This window comes from Cervus elaphus, chromosome 3 (assembly GCF_910594005.1).
Source record: "Cervus elaphus chromosome 3, mCerEla1.1, whole genome shotgun sequence".
In the NCBI taxonomy this organism is placed as follows: Eukaryota; Metazoa; Chordata; class Mammalia; order Artiodactyla; family Cervidae; genus Cervus; species Cervus elaphus.
In genome coordinates this window covers 31807414-31826864 of record NC_057817.1, presented here as the reverse complement: position 1 = coordinate 31826864, position 19451 = coordinate 31807414, and the positions used below count along the sequence as shown (strand labels likewise).

At 36.8% G+C, this 19451-nt stretch overlaps 2 protein-coding genes across 5 annotated transcripts in view; one reads left to right on the top strand and one right to left on the bottom strand.

Moving 5' to 3' along the window:
• The window catches only part of SENP1 (SUMO specific peptidase 1), a 50351-nt gene extending 33389 nt beyond the window's left edge, over positions 1 to 16962 (bottom strand). The window contains exons 1-5 of one of the 4 annotated variants that reach the window (XM_043885822.1): positions 16857 to 16962; positions 12458 to 12505; positions 10418 to 10548; positions 8960 to 9044; positions 3754 to 3913 (exon numbers count right to left, since the gene is read on the bottom strand). In XM_043885822.1, the coding sequence (XP_043741757.1) occupies positions 3754 to 3913; positions 8960 to 9044; positions 10418 to 10548; positions 12458 to 12461 (380 nt within the window). In that variant the 5' untranslated portion in view covers positions 12462 to 12505; positions 16857 to 16962. The other 3 variants (XM_043885795.1, XM_043885806.1, XM_043885813.1) reach the window with 3 other exon arrangements.
• Positions 16963 to 17814: 852 nt separating this feature from the next.
• The window catches only part of PFKM (phosphofructokinase, muscle), a 43500-nt gene continuing 41863 nt past the window's right edge, over positions 17815 to 19451 (top strand). Inside the window, exons 1-2 of the mRNA XM_043885714.1 lie at positions 17815 to 17911; positions 18512 to 18634. Of these exons, the coding sequence (XP_043741649.1) occupies positions 17830 to 17911; positions 18512 to 18634 (205 nt within the window). The 5' untranslated portion in view covers positions 17815 to 17829. The remainder of the gene's footprint in view (positions 17912 to 18511; positions 18635 to 19451) is intronic.

The following is a 19451-nucleotide window of genomic DNA, read 5'->3' as shown; positions in this document are numbered from 1 at the left end:
AGAAAGCAAGGGAGCTACCAACAACCGAGGTTGAATCACACACAGATGGAAGTGTGAAGGAGCTCCCACTGGCCAACGTTGTGAGAATGTAAGCATTAGAAGAATAACGATTGCCATGGATTGAATTCATCTGAATTGATCTGAACCACATGAAGTGGCTAAAACTTTGAAAACTGGTAATGAAAAAGAAAGATATTATCACATACTCTGCCTTCCCAGAGGGTAACCAAACAGCCCTAACTAATGACAAAAAAAGCTCTCCCTTATAGCAGAGTGCCAATTAATTAGTACAAAAGAAATGATAAAATCAGAAAAATACTATTTCATTAACTCTAATAAAATTATTATCAGGTCAAAGGGGGCCAAAAGGTACAAACTTTCAGTGACAAAATAAGTCAGTCACGGGGATGTAATATACAGCATGGTGACTATAGTTAATAATACCATATTTGAAAGTGATTAATAGAGTAGATCTTTCTGTATGATGATGGGTGTTAACTTATTGTGGTGATTATTTCATAATATATACAAATATTGCATCATTATGCTGCACACCTGACACTAATGCAATGTTATATATCAATTATAAATCAATTAAAAAATTATCAGATAAGGATTATCATTTAATATTAATAACCTTTAGGTTGATTTGAAACTGGTCATTCATATAATGCCAAAGTAACATCATTTAGGTGACATTTTAATCAAAGAGGGGAAGAAAACCTAACAACTCAGGACCAGTGTTCTCACTCTAATCCGGAGGTCAACCCAGCATCACTAACAATATGGTTGTAGGTTTTTTAATGTGATGTAACACAGTATCAGCTTTTATTCAAGCAAAAAATCTAGTTTATAAAATACATGCAGGAGAGAGGACAAAATAATGATACTATGAGGAAACAAGCTGTCAAATCCAAAAGGTAAAAATTATGCAGAAAAACATGTCATAGAAAAGGGGTGCTATTCTGTAGTAGAAAAGCTTTGGTATACATATATATATACACACAGCATGTATAATATGCATATTTTAGAAGATTTATGAGTTTTTGCCTAGCTAAAAGAATTTATGACATTTTGATTCCATAATTGTTTGACTTAGAATGAACAGAATGCTAGATTTCTAACTTACAGTCTGAAAACTTTGATATAGTTCCATGTATGTTGGGATCTAATATTACTGCTGAAAGTCTAGAAAATTTCCTATCTTAGTGATTTTTAAAAAAAATTTGAATGAGGCTTGAAACTTCTAATCCAATTCTGATAATATAAAGAAATGCTATGTTGTAAAAAAAAAAAACAACAATAAATTAACAAATAATAGAGTATTATTAACTACAGATTTTGTTCAAATTTCACAAAATGTTATGCTAGTGTCCACTATTTGCTTTCATAGTCTTATTCAAGACTCTACGTTGTATTCAACTGCATTGAGCAGCGTCAGCTGCATGCAACAAATTCTGGTAAATTCTCTTTTCATTTTTATGCTATCACAAATATTTTCTAATTTTCCTTGTTATGGCTTCTTAGATACACTCATCATTTAAAAATGGGCATTTAATTTCCAAATACATGGGATTTTGTTTAAAGTATCTTTAATATTAATTCCTCATTTTGATACTAATTTCCCATTTAAGTGTTTTCTTCTCTGCAATCACCCTCTAACTTTATTGAGGCTTTCAACGGCTAAATTGAAGAACTCTCTTGGTAAATGTCACATTGTACCTGAAAATATGTGGGTTATTTTCAAATATCTTTTGATATTGATTTCTAACATAATTCCATAGTGATACGAGAACAGACTCTGTATGATTTCAACACTTTTAGACCATGAAACTTTTGCACCTAATCTTATGTCCCTGGATACATATATATATATATATATACAGTGTCTCCTAGTTTATAGTCTATGGGAACTCGAATAGAATTGTATCCTACTACCATGTGAAAATTGTATAAATCTTAATTATGTTGAATTGGTTCATAGCACTTTTCAGGTCTGCTATATCCTTCTACTTCTCAGTATATTCACTCTATTAATTTTTGAGAATTTGATATTGAAACTCCAACAAAAATCTTAATTTATCTACTTAAAAAATAATTATAACACATGGTGGAACTATAAAGAAAAGTGAGTGCTATTCAAGCCTGTAAGAAACTGAAGGGGGATAACTACTGATAGAATTCTAGACTGTACACTGGTTTGGACAAACTAGCTGTAAAGGATAATTTTGGGTCAACTAGGAAAATTTAAATGTAATTTATTCAGTGTACAAGATAAAATTTACTGAATGAAAAAGGAGAAGATGATTGACTGAAAAAGATTACAGAGGAGCATGCACAGTATGAACTCATTTTTGGAAAAAAATGAGTGTAAACCGAGGAAAATATCTGGAAGGATATATATATTAATGTAAGACATTACCAAGGTGATCACTGATTGGTGGGAATATGATGTTTTTATTGCTTATTTTGTGCTTATCTGTATTTTCCAATTTTGTACAAAGCATGTGCCCTGTTTCTATAATAACATTATTTTAAAAAATAGCAGTATGGCATTCTTGGGTAAAAAAAGCAACTTGCCAAAAGATGCATACAGAATATCTTTAATGAAGTCAATACATTATACATTCTATAGTATTACATAGCATATGTATCATCTATATCTAAGTAGGACAGAGTGAAAGAGAAATGAACACAGGAAAAGATTTGGAAGGAAACACATGAAGAGGAAGGAAGGAAGACTGTGAATAGGGGTTAAGGAATTTTTGGCTTTATTGGCAATGTTTTAATTTTTATAATGCAACTGTATTAATGAATTATTTTTATATTAATGAATTATTTTATAATTTTTTTAAATATTAAGAAGTAGGGAAGACAATTCCTAGGGGTACTCACACATGTTTCCAGAGGTCATGTGCTAATAATCATAAAATAAAAACTACCTGGTTGGTTTCAATCAACACCAGAAAGCTTAGCTTTGACTAAGCAAGAAACTAAATGACCCTACATGTCTAAAATCTATCACCAGAGTAATATTTAAGAAATGATAAATACCATATAAAAAAATTTACCAACATAAAGTATTTGAGGTTTCATAAAGTATTGAAAGTTTCTAAGCCAAACTTCATCTGCCTTTAATAATCAGTATAAATTTGGTGAGGGAATAAGCAGGGCTTATAAGTTAGGCTAACTATGATGAAGTTCTTTATGCATCTATTATTTAATAGAAATAGTGGACCAAAGTAAAAGGCTGCTTTGGTTGAAGTCAGGTCTCTGCTCATGTCAGAAGTCTGTAAAATGTGGTTTCTTTGCTATTAAAGTTGCAGAAATTGATCCATTTTCACTTTGGCTGTCATCAAAATTCAGCACCAAATAAATTAAAAGTTGAAAGTACAAAATGAATTTGTCCACATCTTTGTACTAGTAGTAAAGAACCTGCTTGCCATGCAGAAGATGTAAGTGATTCAGGTTCAACCCCTGGGTTGGAAAGATCCTCTGAAGGACGGCATGGCAACCTAGTCCAGAATTCTTGCCTGGAGAATCCCAAGGACAGAGAAGCCTGGTGGGCTACAGTTCATAGGTTCACAAAGAGTCAGACATGACTGAAGTGACCTAGCATGCACACGTATGCACTATCGTTTAAAGTTCAAAAATGGTGTTACTTCTTAAAAGTGCCAAAGTAACAACTATCCTATGGCCATTTTCCCTTATAATGGAGAAAGTGCTTGTGAACTAAGCAGCCAGAATACTTACCTTGAGGTCTTTCGGGTTTCGAGGTAAAGACTTCGGCTGTTTCTTGATTTTTGTAAAGTTGAACCTGATACCGGAGTGGAATTTCTCCACTGGCCATTTGCACTCTGGCCAAAGGTTCTTAGGTCTCCTGAGCCAATAAAACTGTCTGAGGAAGTGTTGTCTAGAAGAATAAAAGTTTGAATAAATTAAACAAATACCTACAGTGGTTCTCCATATGACTGCAACCATGTCCAACATTGTATTCCAAAGTAATGTGGCATATCACCATGTCTCTCATGGAAGAAAGATACCAGTCTCAACTGCCAGCAAAGTCTGCAGCAAGGGAACTTCTACAAACTATAAGTGATTCAGCCATACTAACCTGAAAATTGATGAAGGAGCTGAATCCTGCCACAGCCATGTGCCTTATCTGCATCAATGTGACTCCGTGGTGTCCACCAAAAGTCAACATTTTACCCCAACTATATCTTGCAAGCACTCCCAGGCCTGGGCCTGAAAGAAGGTAGGCCAGACCAGTAAGAAAGCAGGTGGAGGGCCAAGGAGAATTGTAATTCAAATGAACAACAGTTATTGTTTAATAAGCAGCTGGTGTCACTCTGTTTTTAATTACCATGTTCACGACTCAGGGGCTCTAAGAGCAGAGATAACCTAATTGCTGCTTATTCTGGCCGGCTTATGGCAGGAATGACTCATCATATGCATTTGGTTCTGGTATGATAACTTCAATCACTGAATGTTATGATCAAACATATCAAAACTCAGATACTTGTTACTGCAGTCAGACTAAGTGAGGATTACCTATTATTTCAATTTTATGACTTGTGGCTTACAAACTGGGGTGATAAAAAACTTTCAGTCTATCAGCAGGATGGGACAATTTAAAACAGCACCTTCAAAATAAGTTCAGATGTTAGCCTATGTGACTGAGGTGCACCAGTGGAAAGATGAAAATGTAATTCTCTACTTCCAGAATTTTTGTCTAATGCCCACATCACTTGAAGATCCTCTTTCAAAGCATATTACTATAGAATTTTGCACAATATTATGTATCTGCTGTTTAAATTACTTAATGTAGCTTTTAATACTTTTATCTAAAAAGTAAGGCAACTGACAAAAATACTAGTTTTGTATTGTGGATTTTTTTGAAGCTGATCAGGATTATCAGAAATTTAGGGTAAATAAGAGAAATAAAAGAAACAGTCAAGGGTGGTATTAAGTACCACCATTACTGTACCAGTGTATGACCTAATCTAATAATTAAATTTATTTTCATAATGAATTACAACTTTTTCCCTCTGCAGCCAACATATGCTTGACTTGACATCTGTTACTATTACTGTAAAAATAGAGACATGAGGCTAATAAAATGAAATGAAATAATGAAATGAAAATGAGTTTCATTAAAGGACCAGAAAATCATTATCTTTAAGCAAAGTAATAATGATAGAAATCTGTTTCTCATACTTTTTGCTAAAATTTGATTAGGGAATGATCTAACTTGAGATGTCTACTTGAGGAATAAGTCTACCAAAAAATGCAAATTTGAGACCAAGGATAAACCAGAGTAGCCTCTTCGATGGCATCTAACAGATGCCACAGGTTTTTTGGCTTTAAAATTAAAGGAAAAAGCACAGGATCAAGTAATCTATTTCACCAGAATCACTCAGTGAAATTACTGAACAGTGCTCTATTGCTGATGTGATCAAGCAAAGCTACAGAGAGACCACCAACAGGAGGCTGCACTCTTTTAGTATTCTGTCATCATTAAGAAGTCAGATTGCAAATAAGATTACCTATGTGTGTGTGTACACACACAGCACTATAGGGGAATACACCAAAATTTTAATTTGGTGATGGAATTACAGGTATTTTTCTACTTTTCTATACACATTTTCTATAGAGACAGGCAATATTTTTATGGACACAGTGAAACTTCATATTAAAAAAAAAGTGTGTCAGGCAATCATTTACTATGAAAGTAACCATCAGTTGCTCCTGTTAAGTTTCAGGTTTATTTAGTTTTTATGAATACAGGATGCTTCAATTCACCTTACCTACTAAATATCAGTTTGGCAACCTAATTTAACATATTTTACAAAGATAAGACATTGATGATGATTCTAAGCATGAGCGAAATCATTTCTTTTCATCTTAAGCTACTTTTATTTAAGGTTGAGAATGTTTTGTTTTCCAATTGTACTCTTAGTAAAATCAAAATGTCTTTAAGTCTGGTCAACAATAAGTTATTAAAGTGAAAATGATGCATTTTCTCTGCTTTCTAAATTTTTCTTTTAAAATCAGCTTTTTAAAAAAAAAAATCAGCATTTTAAATGGTCTGATCTTGGAAATATTTTAAAAGCTTGATACAGAGAGGCAGATTCAGTAAAGTGTAAATGGGAAGCTGTAGACTCTAGATCCTAGTTTGAGGTTTTCCTGTTTGTTTTCACTTTAGTGGAGAAGTAGATGATAAGGTAAGAGAAGAGAGAAAAACCAATACAGTCATAATGAGGAGACTAAGGCAAGTAAACTGAGGACCCATGTTTAGCCCAATCAAATCAAGGTGAATGACCACAGAAATTAATGTGGAAATTTTCAGAAAAGAAAAGGATATAGCAGAAACAATATTCTGCAGGACTGGCAATAAACAAGAATGGGTGTAGCAAGGCAACAAAGTAAAAAAAAAAAAGTACACGGTAAAAAGATTTGAACTACAGTCTTCAGTATAAGAAAAAAAGTATACAGATCTTTGGCATTCACAGATTTAAATTTCTAATTGTCAGACAGCAACCTTAGCGGTCTATGCAACGCCATAAATTTGTTTGGTCACAGATTAGATTAAATTTGGCAGAGGCATAAATCTGAATCCTCTGCTTCAGGTTTTAATTTGGAGAATGAATCTAATGGCTCAGCATCCCCATTCAATATGGTTTTATTACTCATTGTTAATATTCTCCAGTCATCATCACATTTAAAGTAACTGTTACAAATTTTTTTCTTTTCCTAAAAAAAAAAAATGGCCTTTCAAGTGAGAGACAAAAACTCTGACATAAGATTTTGATACAGGGATCAACTTGTGGTGTAAGGACAAACATAGAAAAATAACCCTCAAGAATCATGTAATTGAGTAGAAAGCCAGCACAGTCAAGAATATAGGGACCTGAGATGATCTCAGAAATATCCTTTGTGAATATCAAGGGTCTACTGAAATTTAAAAGAAAAAAGCTAAAAACAAATGTTTTTAAGTTATGTATTTATAATAGCTAAAAACAATGAAGATGAAGGGGACCTAAACCAGAAAGAAAATGAAGGAAATGAAGACACATGCCCATTATCCTAAATCACAGCCCCTTGGATTCAGTTGTATTTCTACATCTAAAAAAATTTTTGAAATTTTACAAAGATAATCTGGCATATACTACGTAGTGCTTCTAAGTATAACCTGAAGCAGCACCTTGTTATCAAACACATCGATATATCTATAGTGAAATATGTAAATATTCATATTTACAGAGATTTTTTAAAAAGCAAAACATAAATAGTTAAATATCAATTCATGTAGTTTTTTGCTAAGAAAAGAATACAGCTCAGTCTTGATGTCAAACAAATCACGATAAAAATTTTTGGTTTTCAGAGGCTTTTGAATTTTGGGATTGGACGTAAAGGACTGTGAATGTGTATATAAATTCCATGGGTTATTAGAAATCAACAGAAAAAGGTAAATATGAAGAGTAACAGGTAAGCAGAAAATTTTTTAAAAAACTGGGTTAACAAAAGATCGTATGTTTTGAATCATACAACGTGTACCTGGATATATACTGACAAAAAAACAGAAATGACCACAGAATTAAGTAAGAATTGAGTTAGCCAGGAGATATTGAATATAATTTGAGTATAATTTTCTATATAATGTTGTTTATTAAATGTAATTAATATTAAAGGTAATTACTTTAAACTGAAACCAAATATTCTGTCCAATGGTAAACCAGGAAACAAAATTGCAAGCATATATAGCTTGAGTTCAAATGAAAATATTAATGATCTGATTTCATTATCCACTCAACTGTCCTATTTATAATATTAATATTAATGACCTATGAAGCCAGATTTCAGGCTCTCTGCTCATCAGAAAGAACTCTTCAACAACAACGATGGCAGAGTTACTTTCTGAAAAAATTAACTGATTTTTCTAGACAATTAAGCACATACTATGTGGAGACCACTTCCCACCCTGGGAGAGGAAATCCAGTGCCCAAGGTAAAGTACCACCCACTAAATGATATTTAAATATAATATAAATCTCAAAGAGCATCATACTAACGTCTTTTTAGGGGAGGAGATCTCATCTTGCTGACAAAGAATCCTGAGGAAGCCAAATAACAATAATTATTATTTGCATTTCATATTTATTATCTCAATTTATCCTTATAAAAATCCCACTGAAACAAGTTCAATGGTATGGCTAATATTCCCATACTTGTGGTCAGGTGAGGAGATGAAAGCATGAGGAGTGAAAAACTTTGGAAGACCACTACAATCTTCCTGGGTCATGCTGTCAGGAGGCTAACCAATAAAAAAACTCTTAAGTTTCCTAAGACAGAGCCAGATCATTGGAAATCCAAACCTTAAGAAGGGGGCAGATGAAAAGGCAGGCAGGCCAGGGGCCAGGAATAGCCTAGAGAATGCTGATTTCTGTTATGGATCACAAGTTGAAAAGGCAAGCCCTTGAAAATGCAAGCATGGCTGTGGCAGGTGCTAGACAGAAACATGTAGTGAACATTTCCTGCCCTAAAGGAGGGACAAGCTTGGGTAGAAATAAGTTTTCAGAATTTATGGTTTTAAGCCAAATACAAATAGGCTAGCTCTGTGCTTTAAATCAGTACAAAACAAGTATCCTTCACATTACATACACATATCTTAAAAAAAAAAAATCCAAAATCAGAGTTGTACTGCTTTTCACAATGGCATAATAGGCAAGTAGGAGAACTGATTCCAAAAAAACAATTTCCCCTTAAAAAATGTTTGGTTGAGACTAGATTAGTGAAGTATTATAGCAACCACAAATAGAGAGCTTACTAAAATGATGTTTTATGGAGAAAACACCATTTTGCTTTTGACAATGTTTTCACTTTTAGAGACAGTAAACACAAACAATTTACTAAGAAGACTGAAAGGTAAGAATGCCTTGACTCCAAGTAATGTGTCATACCTGAATAATAGTTTGGACTATAAGCTGCACTTCTTGTAGAACAAGTATAAGACCGGTCCAAATTTCCTTGCCTGGAAGGTAAAATCTAAACAAAACAAAAAGATTTTTTAGCCATATTTTTTAACAATAAAATGCAATAAAGATTGACACTAGGAAACATATACAAATAGACAAGATTATGACACATTTCAGAACAATATAATTAAATATACATATATATATATAATAAACTGCATACTAGTAAGAAAGGAAGACACATAGACAATCTGATGAAGTGACTAAGGCTTCAAGGGGAAAAAATGTGAAAATATTTGTTAACAACTTAGTTCAAAGAGTGCTCATTACAAGGTACTATGTATCTAGTATATCCTCTCCTTAAAGCCAGTGTATCACACAACAAAGCACCTGACAAAATCAACCTGGTTTTGATCCTTTTGATAACAGGACAGTTCTTAATCAGGGGTGCTCCTGTTCCCCAGCACAAGTCTGTAAATGTGGAGATATATATTCAGTTATCAAAATGATTACTGGGGTCAGATGCTACAGGTATTAAGTGCCCAGAGGTTTGGGATGCTAAACATTCTGAACACAGCAAAGAACAGTCTTATCCAAACTAGTAATGGCTTCCTACTGAGAAAGACTGCTTTATTAACAGTGATCCTCAAATCTTAATGTGTATATAGATCACCTGGAGACTTTTTAAACTATAGATTCTGATTCAGTAGGTATGGGGTAAAGCTTGAGATTCTGTATTTCTCATAAGCTCTCAGACGATGCTGATGCTCCTGATCCCTGAGAAACTAAGCTTTATACAACAGAGAAATCTCAGAGCTGTTGTATATTTTCAATTTCCTCCCATTTATCGCTCAGTGATTTTAAGACATCAGTTTAAAAGATCACTGATCTGTGTAATGGTAAATAAAATATTGAGGAATAAGAGTTTTCTAAAAGGTACCATTCTCCAAGAATTCATACATAGCTTGGTTCTTACCTTAACTTTAACGTATCGAACAAAATTCCAAATACTAGTATGAGAAAGTTGCTCAGTCATGTCCAACTTTTTGTGACCTCATGGAACACACAGTCTATGGAATTCTCCAGACCAGAATACTGGAGTGGGTAGCCTTTCCCTTCTCCAGGGGATCTTCCCAACCCAGGGATCCAACCCAGGTCTCCCACATTGCAGGTGGATTCTTTACCAGCTGAGCCACCAGGGAAGCCCAAGAATACTGGAGTGGGTAGCCATTCCCTTCTCCAGCAGATCTTCCCAACCCAGGAATCAAACCAGGATCTGCATTGCAGGCAGACTTTTTACCAGCTGAGCTAGAAGCACTAGTATAACCGACTCTAAAAAGTTTACATATTTGCCTGTGTTTTCAAGTGTGGCATTTAAACTCTATCAGATGAAAACTTAAGCCTAAATAATTCATTAATTAAGGAAAGAAAATTATTACTAACCTGATGGTCAGAAAGTGAAAGGTGGTCCTCTGAAAAACCTGTTTGTGACAGGAGATGGGTTTTGAATATGGAGTTGTGGTTCACTAAAGTTACTTCTCCAGCATCCATCCTCATCCTATCAGCAATATCATCTGGGGAGAGTCCAGATTAGTTCAAGTCACGTAATGCTTCAGTATTTATTTTTCCATGAACCAATCTTTTCACCTAATAAAAATGAATTCTCCCAAACACCTCTACAGTCAAATAAAACCTCTCCTTCACAACTATTGGCAAGAAATCTCAAAATGTCCCTGTCAAAAAAAAAAAAAAGAGGCCCATGTTGAGAAATTGGTTAATTTGGAATTGAGAACATCTACTAAACAGTTCAAGACTTGTACAAGAATAAAAAGAGCTTAATTCAAAGTTTTAAAAATAATGAAATCTTCCCCAAAGAAAATTTTAATTATCTTAACTGTAGAAAAAATTTTAAATATTAAAAAAATAGGGAAAAATTTTACCATTCAAAACAAATACTCTTAACCCAGTTTATTTCGTATTTCAACTCAAAAAGGTGCTGTGAAATTTAATCCATGTGAAATTTTTTTCTGCCAAAAGCATAATTTATTCGTATAGCTCTTAATAGACATCAACTCAATTACTGCAATACTATGGCAGAACCTTACTTTTATAACCATTTTTGAGGGCTTTATTACTATAAAAGGGCTAGAACAGAAACAAATGAGAGGAATGGAATTCATTGATTCACACTGCTATCAGCAATGAGAGAAAAGGGAAACAAATGACCAGGAGAAAGAAGAGAGACTGAGCAAAAGGAGAAGACAGTAGAGAGAAGACTAAAGTGGACTTCAAAGAAACATATGCGATGTTGTAAGATCTAACTGTATAGGTTTTTCACCCTATTCCTAAACTGACTACTAGTCTTGACCTTATTTATATTGCTCCCATTGCAGACATAAACTACTATGAACAAAGGAAAATGTTCCAATCACAATTAATTCTCAATGTTACTAGCTAAACGAAATTAAAATTTTACCTTCATCAAATTATTTATCATATAATAAGCAGTATGAAATGAAGTGAAAGTCACTCAGTTGTGTCCAACTCTTTGCGACCCCATGGACTATATATAGTCCATGGAATTCTTTAGGCCAGAGTACTAGAGTGGGTAGCCTTTCCCTTCTCCAGGGGGTCTTCCCAACCCAAGGATCAAACCCAGGTCTCCTGCAATGCAGGCAGATTCTTTACCAGTTGAGCCACAAAGGAAGCCCAAGAATACTAGAGTGGGTAGCCTAACCCTTCTCCAGCAGATCTTCCCAACCCAGGAATTGAACCAGGGTCTCTCGCACTGCAGGTGGATTCTTTACAACTGAGCTATCAGGGAAGCCCATAATACTCAGTATAACACAGTACTAAAGAACCAGTCTGCCTGAGCTTAAATCCTGGCTTCGCCAATTATAGTTGTGTGATCCTAGGCAAGTTTCTTAATCTCTGTGTCTCAGATAACAACAGTACCTACTAGATGCTACTGCTCTTTAGTGGCTAAGTCGTTTCTGACTCTGTGACCCTAAGGACTGTAGCCCACCAGGCTCCTTTATCCATGGGATTTCCCAGGCAGGAATACTAGAGTGGATTGCCATTTCCTTCTCCAGGGGATCTTCCTGATCCAGGGATCTAACCCTTGTCTCCTGCATTGGCAGGTGGATTTCTTTACCACAGAATCACCAGTGAAGCCCAACTACTAGATACTATTAAGTATTTTAAGTACTTAAAAGGCCTTGCACATAGTAATACTTGGTACTATGTATTTGGCTTTTTAATACAATGAATGAGAAAATGCTTTAAAATGTTGCTATAAAGAATAGCCCAATCCAAAGAAAATTGATATAGTTATTATATAATTAGGATGAGATCTCCTTTAAAATTATTAACACAAAAATCCAAATATTGAAAATATCATTAAGCACAGATGCAAATATTCTTTCATTCCAACTTAACTGATTAGAGTAAAAGAACTGAACACTACTTCATAATCAGTCTTACCCATGTCAGGTGTTTTCACATCACTGACTTCAGCAAAGATACAAAGTCCTATAAAAGAAGACAGAAAACAGAAATATTACATTCTGAAACATCTCTTTCATATAATTATAGGACATGAAGCCACTCAGAAGTGGTGCTTCTATTTCTGGTGAAGAAAAAAATAAGATGGTAAGGCAAGTTGATGGGAAGAGAATGGAAACTAAAATTAGCCTAAGGTAGTTCCAAACATTTCTGCAACCTGTGCTATACTAAAGAGTGATTATGAACTATCCACAGAATACTACAGCACAAAGCAGGTCAGGAGAGCCAACACTCTGGAGGTTAATTTGCATAGGATCATACAGTAAGTGACAGCACTGAAATTACAACCTAAAAGTTCTTCCCAATCCACTGCTCTATCACCTCATGCTAAACCATGTTATAAACAAGTAACAGATCTTATAGTAGTCCTATTAAGATTTCTCTTCCCCATGGCTTACAGGCCAAACAAAAAGCAATAGAAAATTCTGAGGACAATCAAGGAACTCATCACAGTTGTACTAAATACTCCCCCACCCCCATCATTAATGGTTACAAATCAAAGCCCCTTTGCCTATATGAAATTTTCTCCTCGATATGTCTAATTTGCCCAGAGACAGAAGTTAAAAGCCTAGCTGGTGGAACTAGGTTAATAAACACATCCCTGTACCAAGGCTTCTTGGCAGATTTACAAGGAGTTGACTAGGGGTGGTACACTTATTTATTCATAATCTTATCACATATTTTTTTAAAAGACTGAGCACTTCACCAACCACATAGCACTAACACAGCTTCAATCTAAGGAGACTGAATGATGATAACAGGAACCCTTTATGATCCCAACACTGAAGTGCACACATTAAGGAAGGCTGCTTGAGCTTTTCTTGGCATAGGTACAGACTAAGCAGAGTAATCATCTGATTACTTGCCAGGGGAGTTTCCCAAAGAATTTAAGCCTTAGATTAAGGCTTCAAATATATTTCCAAATGCTCAACTTACTATAACGTTTCTATCTGGTAATTCTCCAGATTATTCTTTTCCCTTTTTTCTTTTTCAATAAAGCCAAATTCTCTGGGTCCCCTATTAAGGGAAAAAATTCCTATCAACCAACAAACTAGCAGTGACTTTTTCACATTTCACTCTTTCAAGCCATTCCATAACTGTCACCACTAGACTTTTTCGGAAAAAAAAAAAAAAAAACCACCAAAAAACAGAAAGCTGTATTTTCAATATTTATCATATTTATAAAGTTTCAAAACACACCTGTTTGGCTTGGGTGGGGAGAGGTGAGGGGACATTTATTTCAGGGCTAGTTTTAAAATATTTGCTCGTTTTCTACTGTCCAATCATTTCAGCACTTCCAAAGGTCTCTAGGACACTCTGCCTCTCTTTTCTTCCTGTCCCCCAGTTGCCCCCAGTTCTGAGGGCCCACAGGCCAGGAGTTACCACTAGTCCTTTTTGTTATATTAAGAGGAATGCCAATTTAAAAGTCTGGTGCCCATTAGAACAATCCTGTGTTAATGTCCTTTGCACTGTTGAGACAGAGGTGAAAGGGAAGCAAGCAAGAAGTCAAAGAACATTGGGGATTATGTCCAGGGAGGTTTGGTGACTTGCCTGAAATCACAAAGATGGGACAAAGGAAAGACAAAAATACAGGCATCCTCACTGTAAGCAGATGCTCTTTCAACAAACATCACAATATTTCACATCCTTCAACATATCCTTATTCAAGGATTCATACACTTTGGCAAGATAAAAGTAATCCCTAGCTAAATCTGGGGAATCCACACTTTTTTATGCTGCTGCAGCTGCTATTTGGTCACCAAGTCCTGACTCTCTCGACCCTACAGATTGTAGTTCACCAGTCTCCTCTGTCCATGGGATTTCCCAGGCACATTCAGCTTCTTTGGTATGCTTATGCTACTTTCTTTTTGCCACTGTGCAAATATAATGGGAGAAAGGATATTTTACCCCAAGATTCAACATGAAATGTTGGACCTGGAACTTCTGATGCCAACAAATTCTTTCAAGCATGAGAAAAATTTCCCCCTAAAAGTATTCTAGCATTTCATTTTCTACTTCACATCAGTCATTTAATTTACAAAAAAAAAAAAACATAATTACAGGTATTCAGCTGAAGTCAGATAAACGGCTGAGCACAAGATAACAAAAAATCTGAAAAAAAAAAAAAAAATGATGGCAAAGTCCTGACAATAACAGAACGTAATGAGTATAGTAAGACATATATGCAAAAAGGTGATTATAAATCTGAACATTCAGAGCTACCATGAAGCTATTTGAAAGTATATACTGAGGAGAGGCACTGTACAATTAGCTTTTGCAGGACCAAGATGTAGTAAGAAAAATTTCTGATATGACAAGGGTGTGGAAGTGATCATGTGAATGAATCATCCTGTTACAAACTCTGGAAAATTATGTATATGAAACAGTCTGCACTATATCATTATGCAATTTTTGGTTGTCTTTCATATTTCTAAAAGTCATCACTCAAATTAGACTCTAACACCTTAAAATCCTTAAAAAAAGGATTAGCTTTCTTTCACACACACACACATTTACTGTGCATCAGTAACTCAGAGTGGACTGGGGATACAAGGATGAGTAAGAACTGGTCCTGCTGCTGAGAATCTCACTGTCAGAGGGAGGAAACCAGATTCATCAACAGATACTTAAAACAAGATAATAAAGCTGGTGCAACTGGTAGAAGGTGTAGGAGTCAGGTACAGAAAAGGAGAAGACTTCCAAAGCAGTACTCAAGAATTACATCACCTTAGCTTGAGGTAGAAGAACCTGTTTTTTAATTCATTTGCTGTCTCTAGATCTGTCATTAGACGGGTGATAGGAAGACCATCTTTGCAGCTGGGATAATTAATTCAAATTAAGTAAGAGTGAGTGAGGCTTCTCCACAACAAATGAGACTTCCAATATGGGACTAAAGGAGAAAAGACAATCTCTAAACTAGCAGGTTGAGGGATCATTCTTAAAGATATGCTTAAAGTTTCACTGTAACTGTAATTCCAAATTCAGTGTAATCTAGCTCTCAACAGGAGTCCTTAACACAAATTATCTTTATAAAGATTTAGGAGATGATGCGATCGAAAATCATCCAAAATCATCCACTTGGAGAAAGGACCCTAAGTCAGTTAGTTGGGGGCCTCTAAAAGGCATTATATAAATTTCACAAGAATCACCACCACCCCAAATATAAAAAGCAAACAAACGTGAGGTGAAATGACTTTAACAAAACTGACGAGAAAGTGATAAAGCAGCGAGTTATTGCCAACAAGATAGTGGAAATACTGCAGACGCACCGATAAACAGAAATCACCAAGCTCAAGAGAAACTGGGCATATATCCAGAGAGATCACGTTATAGGGGACGCCAAGAAAGAGACGGTTCAAGGGAATTACCAGGTAAGCAAACGGCGGCAGTTAAGGGGATTTTCATAACCTGGGCAGGAGGGTCCAGACGTTTCTTTCTGGTGGTGGCACTAGCGGTATCACATCTCTGGGAGATACCACAGAGTAAAAGAGTTGGAGAAATGTTTACATGAGACGCAGAAGTAGTCGAGAAATATCTTTCAAGCCTAAAGGAAGGCGGGAGGTGAAGCACGTATAACAGAAAAGCTGAGCTTCCCGATGAAAACAGCTTTCCCCTGAGAGAAGACCTGCTCTGGCGGGAAAGCCCCGAAATCCCAACCGGCCTTTTCCTCACGAGTAGGGCTGGGCGCTGAGATGGGGCCGGCCGTGACCGTAGGGAGACGGCCTCTCCTCGACCCCGGAGAAAGAGGCCTCAAGGAACGGCCTCGGGAAAGCTAACTAACGGCCACCCGCCAGATCGCGGCCTCGGACAGCAGGGGGGAGGGGAGGTGGTCCCAGGGGGCGGGGCAGAGGAAAAAGCGCACTCCCCAGAGCTGTCCCCGCTTCCGTCCAGCCCAGCCCAGGCTGCCGGGCCCGGGCCCGCTCTGCCTCCCGGTCAAGGTTCCCTCCATCCTCACCCCTCCCCCAGCTTCCCGCCGCCACTCACCGAACCGGAACCGGCTGCTATGCGAAGGGGTTTCCGGCCGGGCGCGGAACGCAAAACCCGGGAACCGCCGCGAACCGGAACCGCCTCCACAACACCGGAAGAGCTCTTCCGAGGCTGCGGAGGAGGTGGGGGTTGGGCGAGAGGTCAAAGAGCAGAGTTGAGGACTGAGCGGAACGCCTGCGCAGTGTGGCGAGGCCTGAGACGCCAGGGGAATCATCTAAGGCTGTAGTCATAATTTCCTCTTTCAGTTTGGGCTTTTTCTCTTTCTCCTTGTTAGAATACTGTTAGTGTGCCCATCGTCCTTCGCTTTTCTCTGTTCCCTCGGCCCCCTTACCCGCCGCCTTCTGGTTCCGCTCGGCGATTTCTGCTCACACTTTGGTTTCCATGGCAGCTTCTCTCTGTGGCCCTTGAACAGCAGGAACCGGTGGCCACCTTGACAGATGTAGACCAGAGCTAAATCTAGCTCGGGCAAGATTCGTGTTTTAGCGAGAATCACAAAACGTTAGCGCTTGTAGAGGTTATTGGCCATCATTTAGTCTACGAGTTTCAGAGAAGTGGAATCATTTCCCAAAGTTATAAAGTACATGGCAGATCTGGGACTAGGAAACAAGTTTTTTTAACTTGCCGTCCTGTACTCTTTGCAGCCTATCATGCATGAATGGCTATTGGGGAAAGGGTGGGGCGGGGGGGCGGGGAACAGCTTGGTATTGGCTTAGGCTAGACTCTGGAAAAGTGAAGAAACTTCCAGAACGATGGACGAGTTTGAAACGCTCCTCCAAGAGGTGTGAGGAAAGTGATCCAGAGATCCATCCCAGGATTCTGCTCTCTGAAGAGCTAGATGACCATGTTGTTGTTAGTGGGACTGAATTGGTTAACCTTTATTTTCTATTTTTAAAAGAAAATAATGAGAAGGCATACGTTTGTTCATTTAGACTTGTCATCAAGTCCCTCAGCTTGGCAGGCCTCAGGATCCAGGCCCGTCTAGAAGTCTTGGAGAAGTGCTTCTGAGTAAGCACTCTAGACCCAGATGACAGCCACAGTCTGAGGTCAGACTTGGCTGAGCTGGAGGCCTCCAGCCTTTTAGCTCCTCTCAGCTGCTGGAGAAAATGCTTGCTGAGTTCAGGATATCTTGCCCTGTCAAATGTATAAAAGTAGATAATATGTATCACTTCATATGCTGACATTTTGTACTATCAGGATCTAAGGCCTGTTAGTATTGAACACACGTGGTTCATGTCATTTTTGTCCATCTTATTCATTCCACAGATCTGTTGATTTGCATTATATTCTATTTCTAGGAGGCAACCATGCGTAAAGTGGAGTTGCATCTGAAACTTTTCATAAGTGTAATTCAGTCTCGCCAGTTAGTCAGGACTCCTCAAAGAACAGGTACCATTGTCTCCTGATCATATTCCAGTAACAGAATGGATTCTCTTGCCAGGAATCTCAGTATAGGATATGAGACTTAATAGTGCAAAGGCAATCTTTAGCAGTCAACTGATCTGGTTTATTCCACTCTCACTATGATAAAATGTTTATGACTGAATCCTGTCTTTTCCCTTCACAAGTGTCAGGTGAGATTTTGGCCTGTTACGCGAGGATAGTCCCCAGGCAGATAACAAGGACTTGGGAGCTGAGAGAGAACAAGATTTATAGCACATGTGCTGGTAGTAGGTGTATTAAATATATGAACACTCCAAAACCTATAAGATAAATATAATCCTGAAGGAAAATGGCGTTCTCTTCCACCCCAGTCTTAAAGTTCCTAGGTATGTGTTCTGCTTGCACCTCTTTTATGTCAAGAGTATAACCTTTTGGAGGTAAGATAGTTATTGATAAGAGCCATCACTTCTTTAATTTTTTCACTGGATTTATACGTGAAGTGCCCTGGATAGCTAGCTGAGAGCCATAGAGAAAGTGAAAGAGAATAAAGAGCATTCTCCTCCCTGAATCCCACCTTGAGGATAACCTAGAAATGTTTTTTCTCAGCTGAGGAAGCTTCAACTTCCAGCATGCTCATACAAAAGCCACCATCTGGGACCGATGCCTTGGAGACTCTAGATACCGTGGATGATCCAGACACTGTGGAAGGCATATCCATTTTTGCAAATGGTGAGGCATGTGGTTAAGCATGGGGGAGGAATGTGGAAAGGGAACATTGGAAAGTGAAAAAATTGTGAATATCATTATAAATATGGGTAGACATACTAAATTTGAAAAATGAGTTAAGACACAAGAGAGAAAATTGTGTAGGGTGGGTGGGGAGTGGAATCTGTGAAACTGTAGAAAGAGGGACAGTTCCCTCTATGAAGAATAGCTTGATTTAATCAATAGTAAGTCATTTGGCTCCCCCATAACTGTAAATTGCTAATCTGGTTTATCCTATTATTAGGAACTTTGATATATAAAAATGTGAAAGACACTCTTAAGTGTCTTAAAAAGATTAAATTAAGTTACTATATCACAAAGTTATTCCAAATATTGTAAAAAAAATTCACCTTCAGACTGCATTTAATAACACATTTCTTTTGAATATTTTAAGTAGTGTACAACTCTTAAGAAATTTATGTGAAACTTCAGAAACACATTTCTGTTTCTTCTCAGCTTAATTATATCTGTAGTGGAGTCAGTACACTGCAAACATTTATTGAGTTCCCACTATGTGCCCAATAATATACTAGAAATGATAGAGATGTTGTAAATATATATTTTTACATAAATGACAATGACATAACCTTGTCATTGTCTCAGTAGTTTACAATTTGGAAATGTTTTAGAGATTAATTAGTCCAATTCCTTATATTTTTCAAAAAGAATTCAGGTCTAAAAAGGTTTTCCTCAAGAAGTTAAAAAATTCTTTGGTGTAATCACTCCCAGCATCTATGAAATATATAGAAATATTTATTCAGTAATTTTTGAGCACTTACTG